General features: G+C 42.4%; 2 protein-coding genes across 8 annotated transcripts in view; both read right to left on the reverse strand.

The window, feature by feature from the left end:
- clip3 (CAP-GLY domain containing linker protein 3) overlaps nt 1-11,892 on the reverse strand; it is a 140,308-nt gene extending 128,416 nt beyond the window's left edge. For 3 of the 5 annotated variants that reach the window (XM_042332804.1, XM_042332803.1, XM_042332805.1), the window contains exon 1: nt 11,740-11,892. The gene's annotated coding sequence lies outside the window, so the exon portion shown is untranslated. Of the gene's footprint in view, nt 1-559; nt 616-4,285; nt 4,545-11,739 lie in introns of those variants that run through there. The other 2 variants (XM_007896823.2, XM_007896825.2) reach the window with 2 other exon arrangements.
- Nucleotides 11,893-15,272: 3,380 nt separating this feature from the next.
- The window catches only part of LOC103180784 (exportin-5), a 48,435-nt gene continuing 45,782 nt past the window's right edge, over nt 15,273-17,925 (reverse strand). For all 3 annotated transcript variants that reach the window (XM_042332981.1, XM_042332980.1, XM_042332979.1), the window contains one exon: nt 15,273-17,346. In XM_042332981.1, coding sequence (XP_042188915.1) covers nt 17,185-17,346 — 162 coding nt within the window. In that variant the 3' untranslated portion in view covers nt 15,273-17,184. The remainder of the gene's footprint in view (nt 17,347-17,925) is intronic.

The following is a 17,925-nucleotide window of genomic DNA, read 5'->3' on the forward strand; positions in this document are numbered from 1 at the left end:
GCACACAGCAGTGTCCCACAAAAAGTCATGGATTGAGTGACCAAATTATTATTATTTATTTATTTATTGTTTTGAAGGGATATTATCCCTGGAAAACCCCGGCAAGTTAGGAAACTTGCCCAACGTTTCGCCCTCCCCGGGAATCGAACCCAGGTCCTCTCATTTGTGGGGCGAGTGCTCTAACCACTAAGCTACAGGACTCCACAAAAAAGCAAACAATTCCCAGCACATTGACTTCCTAATCTTGCCATGCCATTTAAGGGAAAGTTATGAGCGTATCAGACGCCAGGTTATTCCCCAGAGAAAGAATATACTGTAGTTAGCAGACTGACTGTTCCCTCATGCCATTTTAGCACCTGATTAGACAACACTAGCAGAAGCTTATGTGGTTGATGACTTCCCGAGAACCAAGTAACAGTAGTATCAGACTTCTTAAACACATTAATTTTTTACCACATTTATAATAGTTTTTACATCGTCAATCCAAAAGGCATTTTGGTCAGAAATTAATAGTTATTTATAATCAGTTTTGTTTTACAATTGTAGAAATGAAACTTACCAGCTCACACCATGTCAAGAGAACAATTCTAACTTAGATGAATGAAACTGTGCCACCACTTGTTCGTAGTATTACGTGAAGGCAGTCAGGTAATCAGTATGTCCTAGCTGACCTAGCAAGGAAATGGATTAACTGACTAAATTTAGAGCCAGCAGTGCAGCTCGTATCAACACTATCACCAGAGGATTCAAAGGTTAGTGGTAAGCTTTAAATAGAACAGCAAGCTATTTCAGGTGCTGAAAACCCTTCCAAGTACTTATTTGACTCAATGTATTTTAAACCATAGACATTAACTTGATGCCAAATTAACTGTGATCATCCCCGTCCCATTTAAAACGCTGTTAAAGCAAGAATGGGCAACAGGTACATGATTTGTGTTCCATTAAAACTACAAAGATGGTCAAATAAACCAAGTTACACTTTAAAGATTCTTCAACTCTGATCAAGTTAAAACTGAAGTAGAAGTCTCTACTTTTCCTTTACATCTCAGTATTGAGACGCATTTCAAAGATTGAATGCATTCTAGAAAGTTGTAACGTACTCCTTCAAAGTTATCTATTGTATTTTGGGGGTCATCAATAGGGAGGAGGCCTTACCAAAGAGCGAAGATCTATAGAAGTGAGCAAGCGTAACTAGGCTTTGTGAATGAGTTCTCTACCTTGTTTGTCTTTGTATATCAGTAATTTTCTCTCCTTTGTTGTCCATTTCTGCCCCTTCTCCATTCCCTACCCCATCTCTCTGTGGGTTTAATAATAATGCTTCCATTTGACATAGCACCTTTTTCCTCAAAAGGTTCTTGACTCCACTGGATACCCATCCCCCAGCAGGTCGAATTCAAAATTCTTCTCATTCAATTCCTTCCATGGACTTGCCCACCCTAACTCTGTGACCTTCTGCACCCCTATCACCCAAGCCGCTGAGGTAACACCAGCCTGATTCATGTTACCCCCTTACTCCCCCATGCCTCCAATCTTCCCCACAGCGGGTGAGCTATTAGCTATTCTGAGCCAGTCTCTGGAACTCCATCCCAGAGACCCTCCACCTTGCCTCCCTGTACCTTAAGACCCATGTTTTTGACAGGTTTTGGTCCCCTTCCCTTCCCACCCCAACCTGCAGCAACATGGGTGCCGAGTCAGCTGTGTAAAGCACTTAAGATTTCCTCCCGACGTGAAAGGCACTTTGCAAGTATACATTTCTGTTGGTTCATATTGGGAGGATATCTCAAAGCGCTTGACAGCATTTGCTGTAAAACGTAGTGACTGTGTATATTGTAGGCAAACCTGTTTGCTCTGTGTATGTGTCGCTCTGTTTCTGTGCCTTCTGTGTATGTGTCTCTCTCATCAGTGTTCATCTGTGAGTCTTTGCCTCTGCCTTATCTTAGTGGAGTCCTGTAGCTCAGTGGTTAGACCACTCGGCTCGCAAGCAAGAGACCTGGGTTTGTTTCCCAGCTGGGCGAAATGTTAGGCAAGTTTCCTTAGTCCACACTCCTGTTTACCTAGCAGTAAGTAGCAACCCAGTTGTTAGTCGATTGGCAGATCGTTTTTCTGGGGGTAATAATTCCTTCAAAACAAAATAATAATAATTAATTGGTCACTTCAATCCACGACTGTTTGTGGGACACTGCTGTGCGCAATTGGCTGCTGTGTTTCGCCCTCAAAATATGCAGTCAATTCATTTTACGGTATATTCTATGAAGCGCTTTGAGACGTCTCAAAGATGTGATAAGGCGCTCTATCAAACGTAAGGATTATTATTATATTATCAACACTGTCAAACTCACTTGTTCTTTCCTATGTAAACAACTTGGATCATCCTTGTGAACATCCATGCAGTTTTATACAGGATGGAAATAAATTGGGATCATTAGAATCTATTCCCAGTGAGACTAATGTAATGTTTTAAGAGTTAAGTGCTGCCATAGCACCTTATAGAAATAATAATTTCATTGGATAACGTGTCTGGCTAGGCTGTATTTTTTCACAAGGTATAACAATGCAACAATTAGTAGATGGCAAGATGTTAGTTACCTGTGTATGCTTTAAAATTGCAGAGGAATATAGGAATAAATCAAAGTTCAAAGCAACTAAAGTTTAATTGAAGTGCTCCAATACTTTAAAGCTCTCAGAATCATGTTGTCTAAAACCACTACAGAGTGGATCATTTCACAAGAGATACATTCAACGTCTCTCACACTTGAGGTTTTCTTTGGGAGAGAGCAAAACTTCTGAGAGGAAGAGAGCCAACTCCTATCTCACTTTTAATTAACTGTTTATATCACACTTTGCATGTATTTCACAGCACCCAGTACAAAATCGATTAGCTGCACAATCTAAAAGCAAACCACACTAAGACAAGATTCTTTAAAAATCCAATGCACCCAATACCTTTTAAGAAGCCATCTGTGCAGCTAACTTAAATAAAGTTGAAAGCAAATTGTACTAATAAGTTAAATCTGTGCACACACTTAATTACACATCCACGACTGTTTGTGAGACACGGCTGTGCTCAATTGGCTGCTGCGTTTCATCCACAAAATATAGTCAATTCACTTCACAGTATATTCTGTGAAACACTTTGAGACATCTCGAAGATGTGATAAGCCCTATATCAAATGCAAAGATTATTATTATTACAGACATTGCTGTCCTCAGCCTTGGGCAAGAACATATATCAACTTCCATCTCTGCTCTCAATCACACTACTGCCAGAAAAGCTTACATTGCTTTCAGGGACATAAACCAGACTAAAAAATATAGGTTTATGGTGATGAAGGCAGAAGCCTGAAAGCAGAGTGCTTGTCTTCTCAGCCAGGTTATAGCGCAGAGAGGCAGAAAGAACAATGCAAATCAACATCTTGCTGTGCCACCCTCCCAGGTGAAGGGTTAAGATACAATAATCAAACTAGAAACGCAGCCATCATGGCCTTGCTCCCTAGAACTCCCTCTGCTCTCACCCTCTTCAACTATAGCTTGTCACATTCCTCTTACCCCGTGATAATTAAAAATAGTATAATCCAGTTTCCTTTTAAAAAATGAAAGAACAACGAGCATACAAACTCATTCAACATGAATCAGCAGAGGCTTATTCTCTGAAGTTCTTTTAATAATAATAATCCTTGCATTTGATACAGCACCATATCATATTTTTGAAACGTTTCAAAGCGCTTCACAGAATATTCTGTAAAGTGAATTGACTGTATATTTTGTGGGCGAAACATGGCAGCTAATTGCACACAGCAGTGTCCCATAAACAGTCGTGGATTAAGTGACAATTTTGGGGGGAGGGAATATTACCCCCGGAAAGTGATCCGCCAATCGACTAAGCACCAGGTTCTACTTATTGCAAGGTAAACAGAGACAAAGTGTGAACAACGTAATTTGATTATACCAGAAACAACAAAACAATGCAGAGGTCCACATCCCAATCTGAATGGGAGTCCTGTTTCAAATAATAAGCATTAAGAACCAATGCTTATTAATGAAACCTGACTATGATTTTAGCCTCCTAAAGATGACATTGTGAAAGAAAACCCGGTTTGCTATGTCTGTTCCAGATTAGCCTGCATTTACTGTTTGCACCTGTGGGAAGTAAAAGCACACAACACAGGCTGAAAAGGAGCGACCTTGGGTGCAGCTGAAAATAATAGCTCCCTCTGAAAGTAAACATGCTCTAGTAGGCAATTGATGAGCTGAAATCAGACAAAACACACAAAATTGTCACACCCACCTTCTTCCCACGTCACCGATGCTCCACAAAATCCATGCAAAGTACTCGGAGAGTCTACTATTTTCAAACTGTTATCGTAGAAGGTGCATACGAGCTAGGAAATTCACAACCATATTAATAAGGGACATAAAGTCAGTCCACTCTTAAGTCTCTCAGAAAGCAAAAGTATAGACTCAATCCTTCAGAGATCATGAGCCAAACAGTTCACTGCAATTTTAGGAACCAGTTCTAATGCAAGTCACTGGATAAAAAGTACTTGTACTCTGTGTCTTCTACACAAGGAGTATTGATTGACCTGAAAAGACAGATGGTGAATCTCACTTCTCTAGGCTTAAAAACATGATATCTGAAATCTGAGCAGTCCCATTACCTGGCTCTATTGGAGACATCTAGTTTCCATCCTTCTGATAAACCAGCACAGCTGTCCTGCATAGTGTGTTACATCCAGAGTAAATAATGTTTCATCAGCCAAGTTCCTGTATAGCATTGAGTTGCTGGAGATGTCCCCTTGTGATTTGATAATGTAATTACCTTGGAGATATTCCTGCTTAACAGAAGCATCCCGAACTTTCTGCAATTCAAAGTTCCTACCTGGTACAATCTAAACATTTTAAAATTTGCTTACATCTTGCAAAAGGATCCATCATCTTATGTTGTGTTCACGATTCTCATTAAGTAAATATTTTAGAACTGTCTTTTCCCAGGCATAACATTTCATTTTTAATATTGTTCATCATATTTATTAATTTATGAATTTGACTCCCATTCTACAAGTTATTTCCTATTTTTTCTATGATTTATATTCACTGTTCCATCTCGCCCTGCAACACTACTTATTACAATAACCCTTACATTTGGTATAGCACCTTTCACGTCAGGAGGATGTCCTGAAGCACCTCACAGGACTTACTATGGAGTGAGTGTGCATTTGTGGACGAACATGGCAGAAGTGAATGACCAATTTTACATGGTTACATGGTCAGGATATGGGATAAATCTCTTCACTTTTTCAACAATGCCATGGGTTCTTTTAACATCCACCTCGTCCACCAACGAGGCCTCAGTTTAATGTCTCAAACAAAAGACGGCACCTCCAACAATATAGCACACACCCCAGCACCGCAATGAAGTGTCGGCTTGGAGTATACAAGTTCCAAGTCCTGATTTAGGGCTTGAACCCACAATCTTCTGAATCAGAGGTCAGAGGCTTGCAGTTACTTAGCACTTTTCACGTACACTTTTCACGTACAAGGTGCTTGACAAATATAAAGGCTTGCACTTGACGGGAAAATGGAGAATTGAAGATGTTAAAGGCTTGGTGAAAGAGATACGTGTTTTGCACTTTGAAGGCAAGGAGAGCGATAGCAAAGTGGGGTTGTTTCACGAACGTAACAAAACAAAGTATTTCTACTCAGCAGTGCCAGCGTTTTAGTGCTGACTCCATAAAGCTTACAAGATGCTTCCAAATAAAGAAATCCTGTATTATTTTTGGTCAGGCCTGCTCAACCACCCAAGTTTCGGGCAGAGCCTCAAAGAAGCACTACACAAAACCTATCTTTCCATCTGTAAAAATAGTTGCTCTCTGTATAGGCGAGTCAACACTGAAGTTTCAATGTTTTGAAACCAAGCTGTCCTTGGGTGGTACGGAGATTGTCAGAATTATCCATTCTGATGTCACTAGTGGTAATGGAGTTGAAACAGTGTGAAAATGTAAAGGATATTTCCTGCCCATGCATTTGAGAGATTATTTAGTACTCTTCCTGCAAAATACAGTTTTTGCTACCAATCAATAAGCAATCCTCACCCAGAATTTCCAAATGAATGGTACATTCAAAAGTTGGACTTCACATTTACTCAAAGTTCATCATGATATTCTGCAACTCTGCGAGGCACTAAGCAAAAAAATGGAAAGGATGTTACAATAATAATAATCCTGTGTAGATGAACGCAGCAGCCAATCTGCACACAGCAATGTCCCATAGAGCGAGTAACCAACTTTATTTGGAGAAAATTGTTGGCTAAGCCACCATGAAAAAATTACCTTCTCTTTTTGAATAGTGCTGTGGGATCTCTAACATCCACCTGAAAAGGCAGACAGGACCTTGGTTTATCGTCTCATCCAAAGGATTTCACCTTTAACAAAGCAGTGCCACCTTCAACAAAGCAGCAAAGTTTTAATCTGGACCAGTGGGGCCAACCTTTTTGGTTGGACAACAAAATCAATTTTCTTCATTGAATACCTCTTGATTTAAGCCACATATCAAGAAGTATTGGGGCATCCTTCTTGACGGCCCTGCAAGACACTTCTGGCCTGTGGGTCATGGGTTGGCCTTCACTGGCCTAGACTGTGATCTCAATGGTCCAATGTGGGGCTTGGACCCACAAACTCAGAGGCAAGAGTGCTGCCAAGATCCAGGCTGACAATGCTTTTAATTGCACTGATATAGGCCCGAGATTGATTCCTCGTGTCTATGTACGAGCAAACGAGGCAGCTAATTTGCACACAGCAATGTCCCACAAACAGCCATGAAGTCAATGACAAATTTTATTTAGAGGTACATATTGGTGGTATTCTTGTTTGTCAGGAGTACCACGAGCCACACAGCATAGTGGGACCCACACATTCTCCACATTCCATGAATGCACAGTCTCATAGCTTTGATTTTTATTTGAACAGTTTCTTCGCTCATTTCTCACTGTTTTCATTTATCCCAAACAATACAGCGTACTGTTCTTTTATGTGTGTCTGTTTTTTGTCAGAACTGCATGACCCAAGAGGGAAACAATTAGTCTGCTTGTAGCAATTTCCTACTAGATCTCAGTGTCTCATATGCCTGGTGGAATCTCTAAGAGATGTGAAGATTACACACAAACCAATAGTTTTCAAACTAAAGAATCTAATTTAATTCAGAAAAGATTAATTACACAAGAGTAACATGACTTTAGGCATTATACCCTTTTAATCACTTGCTTTTAAACTCTGTTCAATTACCCACTTTGTTTCCTGCAGAATGCTTTTCTTCCTCACCTCAACTAGTTTGATTTATAGATTTTTTGGGGAATCATGTATAGCCTCGTAAGTGCTGCAGTCTTCACAGTGTCAAGCTACCAGAAGAACTCACACGCTGGAGGAAAGTTCTATCTCTTAATGCCATGCATCTTACATTTGAAAGCCTGAATTCAAAGAAATGAACACCATTACAAGCATTATACAATAAATAATAGAAACACAAACAGCAACTTGCATTCATATAGCACCCTTTCGCTGGGCAGTGTCTTGGAGCGCTTAAAACAATGAGGTAGGACTGGGCTGAACAGAATATTTCAGAATATTTCACCTAATCAGTTCACCTAATTGTTTTCCAAACCAACAATTGGATAAAAATTATAAAGATCAAAAATCCTAGCCTGAGAATAAATTTGTCTGATTGTAAAGTACAACTATCACTCGCAGATAACTGGCTCAGAAATTATATGTTTGCTTGAATATACCCTCACACTTAACAGCACATTCCCTTATTATTTCAATCGACTTAATGACATAGTAGGAATGACAGCAATTCTGAGCTACATCAGAAACAGGCAACATCAAATACTAACACAATATCCAATTCTCTACTAACACAAACCCAATCCTTCATTTTAAATAAAGGCATTGAACCCTATATCAAAGCTTTTTGAAACGACAGGCACCCAAATAGGTTGAATTAAAACTGTTCCCCCACCACCCTAGAAAAACAACACAAGGCCTATTATGAGCCACATAATGTGTGAAAGTGGGCAGTGGTACAGTACGAGCTTGGTCTTTAGTCCTCAATTTACAAGGAAACCAGTCTCTAGGGTAAATCAAGGGTCGCTTCTCTTTTGCGCAGCATCTTAAGAGGGATCTCAGATAAGCATATCATTGAGATAAAGGTGATTATGGAGGTGCTACTTTCAATGGAAGACTGTGACTGCAGTTTGTTATATAAAAACACTTATGCCCTCTAAATTGAAGTAGAGGAACATTGTGTGACATCCTAATTTCCCAGCATCAAAACATGTAATCTGAAGTCAATGCAGATAGTTAATGGCTAGTTTTCCAAACACGCTGCCGGAATTAATCACGATATTTGTTATCCACCACCACAACTTTTACTGGCAAATACAGTTTGAGTCAAAAAAATGTCCTGCAAGAAATGTACCCTCTCAGATTTCAGTTCTATGTTAAACACAGCACAAATTGCCACGTGACAAAAACAGAACTCAAGTACACAATGCAAATCAGGGTTGGGAATCACACTAATAAATTGAAACAGATGGTTTACAATATAATCCGATTCACTTACTGTCTGCCTACTCTTAGGGAAAAGAGGAGGAAAGCAGACTGCTTGTAGCTGAGCTCACTCCAAGGTGACCTGCTTGGCAGCACAATGTTAAAATCGAGTCAATCCTCTGTGGATGTCTAAGTAGTGCAGTTCATGAAGCCAGGTCAGTTCGCAATACTACAGAACACTTCTGATGCCAGACACCAGCCAACCAGTCTCGTTAGCAAAACTTGGAGGGTCAGACCCCAGTCACTGGGAGCAGGGATTCTTCCCATTCAGCTCCTAGAGCGTGTGTTGGGATAGTCCTCTAGTACTATCCCGACATACACTCTAGGATTCCCAAGCCTTGACAGTTGCCAACCTGCACTTAATTCTCTCTGGAATTAGGTAAGCAAGATATATCCCTCCAGGGCAAGAGTGTGTATTCCATTCAAGATACAGGGAAATTTCCGTGTGTAGGTGGCATACATATGTGGAACTCAGTCTGGTTTGGATATTTTTAAGTATGGTAATGGCTATAATTATAATACTTCTCAATCTTTTGTTACCATACATGTAAATAAAAGGAAATATGAATTAAAATACCTACACTAGACCAATCATATCATTATCTTCAAACAATTTGGCATATTCATTAAGATTCACAAGATTCTCATTCATAAGAAATATATAAATACATATTATGTTGGTGAGTTTATTGTTAAATGTAATTTCTTTGCCATAGGCTCTGGAGATGGCACATTTTCTGGGAACATGCTGCCTTATTTCCCAATTAAGAATATATTAGGGAAAGGATACTGTGGAGCCCCGGTGTTAGGTTGTGTCCTAACACAATGTTAGGACATGGGTTTGATTCTTTACTCTGAGCTCCAAATGTCAAGATATTTATTCTGAGGCGTGTGAGCAGGTGCTCAGAGTAACGGATGCCAAAAGCATGAGTGAAAGGAAATTGGAACATCAACGTGTTGTTTTTGCGCACCTCATAGCTCCTGGCACCAGAGCACAGTGAAAGACTAGACACCAGCCATGATCATCATACACTACCACTGACAAGAGAAAAAGAAAAGGTGGGAACAAGGAAAATGTTAACATACAAAAGTTACCTGTTGGGGTATGTCGGTATCATTACAATCCTCATACTCTTATAACAAAAAGTGGAAAAGGTAGCACTAGAAGCACATCAATCACAGCAGTCGGGACAAAATGCTTCACAAAAATGTCAGCTATGTGTTTGCGTTACATCAGGTTAATATTTTGTAAATTGTTATTTATTTACAAATTATTTGATTTCTTTAATAAAGTGTACACGGCAACAAATCTAAACAGAACCAACAAGACGCTTAAAACTAAACAGGAGTCAGAATACTGTACACTGAAAAACAAACAAGAAATTTGGCAACAACGTTTTTTTTTGCAATAACACTGCGCATAAACAATATGTACAGCATTTGTAAGCAAAAAAAATAGAGTGGGGCTCTATTTGTAAACAAACAGTGCGGCGAACGAGCAACTAACATAAGGGGGGAAAAAAGCCAGGGTTGAATCTGGTGATTTACAGCCGTGCTTAGCGAGTCATTTTGTTGGCAAGAGCCAAGGCTTAGAGATCCCAGAGTGGGCACTGGGGTTAACTGCAGGAGTTTAAAAGTTAAAAACGTAGAATGCCGCTGAAAGCGCCGCGCGGCAAGCTCTCCTCCTGCTGCTTGCTTAACTAGTTTTAAACAAATAAATAACTAGTTTAACTAGTTTTAGTCTCCCACCCGCCACCCGCCACCCCCCCCCCGCTCCGTCAGGCTCTGCCGCTGTTAAGCGCTCTGAGACCCTGCGCGGCGTGGAGGGCACTATTATAAGTGCAAGTTGTTGTCGTAGCTCCACCCTCGTCGCCAGGGCTTCGGCTTGTTGGGTTAACAGGAGCCGAGTGAGAATCATCCCTTGCGTCCGACTGACAGGTCTGCCGCCCCCCCCCCACCCCCACCACCTCGCCCACCACCCCTACCACCACCTCACCCCCCCACCCTCACCACCTCGCCCCCCCCCCCTCTCCAAGTCCGACCACTGAGTCAGCTCAAAAGCCTGGAACCAACTGGCGTTGGATTTTCAGGTCGGCGACGACCTGTCAGACCATCAGTCGGGTAAGAGAGAGAGAGAGAGAGAGAGAGAGGGGGCGCGGGCGGCAGACTCCGCCGTCACCCCGGTTTCCACTCAACAGCACGGAGGCGAACCGGGACGTGCCACATTTGCTGTCACAAGCCTTTTCTGGGGTGTTGTGTTGTGGGGTGGGGGGGCTGGCGGTAATAATCCCCCCCCAAAAAAAATGCGGGGGGGGGTGGGGGAAGGAAGGGGGTCACTCAATCCGCGGCCGTTTGTGGGACGCGGCCGCGCTTCGCCCACAACCGTACACCGTCGCGACACTTTGCAGCGTAATCCCGCGAAGCGCTCCGAGGCGTCGCGAAGACGTGGTGGGTACGGCGCTGGGTCAAAGGCAAGGATTATTATTATTATTATTATTATTATTATTAAGCGTCAGCTGGTGAAGCAGACCTCCCTCTGGAGAGAGAGAGAGAGAGTTCAATTCCAGGCAGAGGGTGAAACCTTGGGCAAGTTTCCTTACTCCACACAGAGCCTAATAATAATCCCTCCAAAACCAAAAACAATAATAAATTGGTCATTTTCAATCCACGACTGTTTGTGGGACATTGCTGTGCGCCATTGGCTGCCGCGTTCGCCCACAAATATACAGTCAATTCACTTTACAGTGTGTTCTGTGAAGCGCTTTGGGACGTCCTCCCGACGTGAAAAGCGCTATATCAAATGCGAGGATTATTATTATTGTTATTATTATTATTATATGTGTGTATAACCGGTGGCTGTTTACCGGCGCGGGTGATGGTGACGCGCTCTCAGCCGTTTTGATTGATTTGTTGCTGCTTTCCTAACCAAATCCGAATATATTATACTCTCTCTCTCTCTATATATATATATATACATTAAAAAAAATACAATAAATTTTTTTTTAAAAAAAAACAGCCCCCAACCAAATAAAAAAAAGAGGTACGTTTCGGGGTCCGGGAACCGGGCACCGGGACAGCAGAACGGTTTTTTTTTAAAAAAAAGCGTCGGCGGGAGGGTTGAGCGCAGGTGTCCCCTCACCCGGTGCAGGAGGCCGGCGGTGCGGAGCGCGGGCTCCGGGGTAACATGGCGGTTGGCGGTTGGCGGCGCCGCTCCGGCCCTCGCAGCCGTTATCTCTCTCCGCTCGAGCGCAGGGGTCCGGGTGTGCGCAGGCGCAGGCTCCCTCCTCCGCTCCACCTTGTGCGCAGGCGCCGGCTTTCCTGTTCGACCCCCCCCCCTCCCCTCTCCCACCACCGTTCCACCTTGTGCGCAGGCGCAGACTCCCCCCTCCCCCGCCTCTGCCTCCGCTCCAGCTTGTGCGCAGGCGCCGGCGCAGGCTCCGCCCCCCCCCACCCCTCCCCCACCTCTGCCTCCGCTCCACCTTGTGCGCAGGCGCCGGCGCAGGCTCCGCCCCCCCCTCCCCTCCGCCTCTGCCTCCGCTCCACCTTGTGCGCAGGCGCCAACTCCCTCCTCTCCAGCCCTCCCAGTCCACCTGTCAATCATTCCATCTGCCACTTGTGGTGTCAGGTCCAGTGCAGTGCAGTGCACTCCAGTCCAGTGCAATGCAAATTGGGTGGCAGCTGCAGATAAACCAAGGCGCAGCTTAATCAGGCGGCGTCCGCGGCGGGAGGGCAGCGAGCTAACGTTTGCAGGTCGACGACCGGCCCTTTCATCCGTCCCGACGAAAGGCTCATCGACCCGAAACGCTGGCCGGCTTTCCTCTCTCCATAGATGCCGCCCGACCTGCTGCGTGCTCCCGGCCACCTTCTGCTTTTATATGTATATACACACACACACATATATATTTCAGATTCATGGAGTCCTGTGGCTCAGTGGTTAGAGCACTCGCTTTGCAAGTGAGAGACCTGAGATCAATTCCAGGCAGAGGGCGAAACCTTGGGCAAGTTTCCTTACTCCACACAGAGCCTAATAATAATCCCTCCAATACCAAAAACAATAATAAATTGGTCATTTTCAATCTACGACTGTTTGTGGGACATTGCTGTGCGCAATTGGCTGCCGCGTTCGCCCACAAATATACAGTCAATTCACTTTACAGTCTATCCTGTGAAGCGCTTTGAGACGTCGAGAAGATGTGAAAAGCGCTATATCAAATGCAAGGATTATTATTATTATTATTATTTCCAGCGTCTGCAGTATTTTCCCTCTTTGCAGCTTTTGTTGTTTTTGGGTTTTTTTTTTCTTTTGGTTAATCTCTCGGGAGGATTTAAGGATGTTGACCGAAGGCACAGGGCAAGATAAGTTTGTAAAAGGGAGCGAGGCTGGCTGCTAAGATTTTGTGTGAGTTTCAGAGAACGAGGGCACCAACAGCTATAAAGCCACAGCTCCAATGGGGTAAACAGAAGTGACAAGTAGCAATTGACCCAAATACAATTTCACGTGATGTAGGCAGTATTTTTTTTATATATAAACGCAGTCATTCTTTCCTCCCTCCAACCTATTTAATAAATTAAGAAACTCGGCTATGAGATTCAAAGGAGAAAGCTTTGCAACTTGAAGGTTGAATTTAATCAGAATTTAAACTTCTTGTTTTCATTCTCGCACCCACAGTCTCCTTCCTCAATATCAACACGTCTTCTGATCCATTCTAACTGCACAAAGACCCAAAAGAATGCGTTAATGGCTATTATTTGTTCTGGTTTAATTGTAATCGTCTTTTTTTAAATTAAGGCCTGGTACAAATTTAGCTGCTGTATTTGATGGGCTCAGGATTCTCATACACTTTTGAGTGGGTCTGCGATCTTCTAACCCCCTACCACTCACTCTACTCAATGTGCTCCGGCCTGCTTCACGACCCCGCCTCGCCCGCCCCACCCATGGCAGGTGGACCTTTTTCCACTCTGCTCCCACCCTCTGAAACACCATCCCGCAGTCCATCCGCCTCTCCCCCTCCCTTGCCTCCTTCAAAACCTGTCTCAGACCCTTCTCTTCAACTGTGCCTTAAGTCACCCTCCTTCTCCAAACCCCCCCACCCTGCCCTCGACGCCTCCCCTATCCTGACCGCCAGCTCAGGTCCGAAGCAATGATGCCCAATGCCTTGAAACGTCCTCCTGACGTGAAAGGCGGTACACAAATGTAATTTTGTTGGTCTGACGTTATGCTCGTGATCAGAACACTATTTCTCATTGAGGTACGTGACTTCACCGTATTAAGTCACCAATGAGAAATTGTTAAAAGTTAAACTAGTTTAGGACGTTCCCTGAAAAATGAGACTGTTTCAAAATATCCTGTGCTGTCTCCCCGGCCATGTCAGTTCAGAACACTGCTTGGGTCAGTAAACATTTCTTCAGAGGATAAAGTTGTTCTACCAAATTCTCGAACAGGTTGAACGCAAACTTTCTTCGAAACAAAAATACCTTTCAGCTTGGACATCAGCAAAATGATCGCCCAACAAATCAAATGTTGTCACATCAAGGCTCAATTATGGAAACTCCCTCCTCGTCAGCTTTCCCAACTCTTCCCTTCACAAACTGCAGATCATCCAAAACTCTGCAGCTCGTGTACTCTCGTCACCAGGCTGTGTGACCCCATCACCCCCACCCTCGCCCGACTCCATCCCCCAGAGGATCAAGTTCAAGATCCTCGCCCCCTCCAACCTCTCTGACCTGCTGACTCCCTACCAACCTGCCCGCTCCCTCCGTTCAGCGGCCTCCATTCTGCTCCATGTCACCTACCCGACCCACCCTACCATCGATGGCCGGGCTTTCAGCCTCTCTGCCCCCACGCTCTGGAACATCCCACGATCCTTTCGCCTCGCTTCCTCCCTCGCTTCCTTCAACGCCGGTCTCAAGACCCTTCTCTTCAACCGTGCCTTTGGTCAGCCTCCCACCTCTCTGCCTTTCCTCACCCCTACAGCACCCCTCTCCCATGTTTGGGCCCCGACACCTGACTGATCAGCGCTTTGGGACGTCCTCCCGCCGTGAAAATTTTGTTGTTTGCATCAATCCTTTTTAGAATGAGCTTGTTCCAGCAAACAGGTGCAATGAACTTGTGCTCGTGGTAGATACTGCCAATTGAATGCAGACTTTTCAGGGACAGACAGATGTATTGTTAGGCTGGTGAGAGATATATGAAGTGCACTGGTCAAGATCAAAATTCATTGTCTGGAGAGCCATAATGACCATCAGAAGCAATGTCCAGATTGGATGAACACTTAACCTGCACGGTCAGACTCACTGTATGTGTAAATTAAATTGGGATCACAGGTTCAAATCACCATCAACGTAATGAGATGCTTTTTGCAACAGTGAAGTTTGCACTCATTTACAAAAAAGTGAATTTTTAAATCTCCAGCATTCCAGCCACTATTTTTCAATTGGATAGTTGGCAGCTGTCTCAACCGATCAACACTGCACTCGATTTCACAGCCAACGGGTTATTTATTGACACCAAGGCCTGTAACAGCTCATCATCTGGCATACTTTTTAAAATGTATTTATTGATGAAATAAAAATCAAAGTAAGTGACAATATTTTCTTCCAATTCATATTCCCATATGAAAATGTTCCCACAACAAAAAAATTTCGCCAAGGAAAAATGGACTTTAAAAAGTATTTTAAAAAATGAGAAATAGCATTTAATTTTGTAGTGCTCAACCCAATAGGTACACTGTCCAAACAAAACTACAATTCTGCCATTGAACTACTGACAACCAGTTTTAAAGTCAGTTTCATAGATGAAACACCATTAAGGAAGCATGCAACATTACCATAACATTCCCCAATAAAAGTATAAATGAAAAATGATGTACAATACAAGGCAGAAAATGCAGCTGAAAGTTAGTTTTAACAAAGAAAATCAAGATGACAGCTAGTTCTTAAGGTAATGGCTCAATGAACTTTTCTAAATCATTGAATAACACCATACTAAAAGGGTGCGAAATACTGATATTATTTCAAAGTATGTGGGCCACAAACTTTAAAAAATAGATGGAAGCCTTCATGACAACGAACATTAATCTGGTTCTCTTACATCGCAAAAGATATTTGATACTGGTTCAGTGCAAAGTCAGCTCCTGGCAATATCTTCATAAACAAAGAGGTAAACTAATTTCAATGTTTCACACATCATGTAAACAGGGAACGATTAGTTGATTGCAGTGAATATTTTTCCAAGTGTCTACCAAATGGTTTTCAGGCATCCACGGGCATGTGAGAAAAGATTGTGAGAACCACACTTTAATCGACATTAGCTTTTATGAAATAAACAAAGTGGTAAAGTTTACAATATTGTTACAACCCTACAATATTGTTACTGTACGGGTTCCAGAGCACTGTAGAGTAAGGAAGACAATTTCCTTCCCCTTCCCCACCCCAAGATACTGATGCTCAGTTTAGACGGGGAGTGGGATACAGTTATCAGCATCATAATGGATTCTTTATCCGCTGCTTCTCGCTCTTAAAAGATACACTAAGACTTACTGGAGGACAGGATCTAAAGCAACCTGGAGGTAACACTGCCATTTCGTATCAGTTCCGACAATTGCAATTATAAATAGAACATATGTCCTTCACCCATAACCATTAGCTACAAGATATACTGACCAAAGCAAGTTAATAAATAGACAAAGTAGGAGTAGCCGAAGAGAAAAATGGCATTAAAACGCTGAAGCTAATTTAACTGCAAGGTCTGTCTCCTTTAAAATGTTATTACACGATTACCAAAACTTTTCCAACGACTTATGGAAGAAAACCAGCACTGTAATTTCCAAATTTATCTTCAAACCTATGTTGAAAGTACTACAGAAGTAAGTACTACATCAGCTCTTTAAAATTAAGTTAGCATTTAAAAACAAAACAATAGCTTGTTATTTTCTCCTCTGAAATGTTACCCGTCTGAACCCATGCACACAAATCAGATTAAGATGCAATTAAGATTCATAACATCAACAGGTCACAAAGATCTAGTTCTCCTGACATGCATTAGAAGATGAAATTCAAAAAACTAGTTTGGCGTGTTTAATATTAACAATGGTGTACAAAATATTTTGACAAAACCTGTTTTTTTATTTGATTTTTGTTTAATTCGAAGAGCACAAACAGCCTGTGAAACGGATTGCTGAAAAACAGAACTATTGTGTTTCACAAGTCTTTGCCACGTATCACCTTCCACAGGTGTATTTGGAAGTTTTATAGACTGCACAACACAACCATTCTTGGTAAGATTTTATTGTGTTCTGGAGAGGGCACTAATTACCTTTGTTGTCAGCAGTCAATCAGCTACGTAGCCGAAATATCTGGCTACCAAAGTAGTAGTGTAGTTGCTATCTTGGTTTCGTGAAAGTATTTTTGGGCGAGTAATTATTTTTAACATTGCCACTGGCCAATGGATGCTAATTTCCACTATGCTAATGTTGCAGAACACTTCGTAACTAAGACGGACTACAAGTTTAAAAAAAATCAACAAAAAGGTCCATTTATTCCTTTAAACAAGAGTGGAAGCAAACTGGATTCAGCCGCTCGCTCTTCACATGTCCTGGACTCTTGGGTCAAATAGTGAAGCTAGGCCGTTATCTTCTGCTGCCTCCTCTTCGATTGGCGTTGGTGGGGTCTGTGGTTTTGGTTTCTTAAAAAGGGAGGGAAGGTTTTTGATATGCACCTCCTTTTTGAACTTTTGCCCAAGCGGTTTCTGGAAAGAGAAAGGTTTTAATCATTCCACTTCATTGAACTAACCAAATTGTGCTGCATGCAATAACCTTACAGACATTTAAGTTCCATTATTATGGCACTGTGAAACCTTCCCCCTTAAAAGAGTTGCCTGATCTCAGGATTATAGTGGTCAGCTCAAACAAACGGAGTGCTTGGGACCAAAAGAAACCTAACGCGCAGCAAAAATTCCCAGTTTGAGCCAACACAATTAGCTACAGGAAGTTTAAAATAAGGGCATTCATTTCGTTCTCGTTGCTGTCCTTTGGCACTGCTTGAAAAGAGAAGGGAGTTTCTCGCAGTATTGTGGCAAACAATTCCACCAAGAGAGAGAAAAAAATCACACTACTGAAATGTTATGAATTGTTTTGACACATACATGTACAAAATGCAACAATTTTTACTGTAGTAGGATCCCATTTATCAGGGACAGTTGTGCCAAGTCTCAGGTGTGAAATGCTATTGTTCTAATACACTGTATACCCTAATATCTGGGATAGTTGTAGATTCTCACATTAAATAAGACCTGAATTCATGTGTAATTATGCATACCTATGTGCAC

Source organism: Callorhinchus milii, unplaced genomic scaffold, assembly GCF_018977255.1.
Source record: "Callorhinchus milii isolate IMCB2004 unplaced genomic scaffold, IMCB_Cmil_1.0 Scaffold3, whole genome shotgun sequence".
NCBI classification, from domain to species: domain Eukaryota; kingdom Metazoa; phylum Chordata; class Chondrichthyes; order Chimaeriformes; family Callorhinchidae; genus Callorhinchus; species Callorhinchus milii.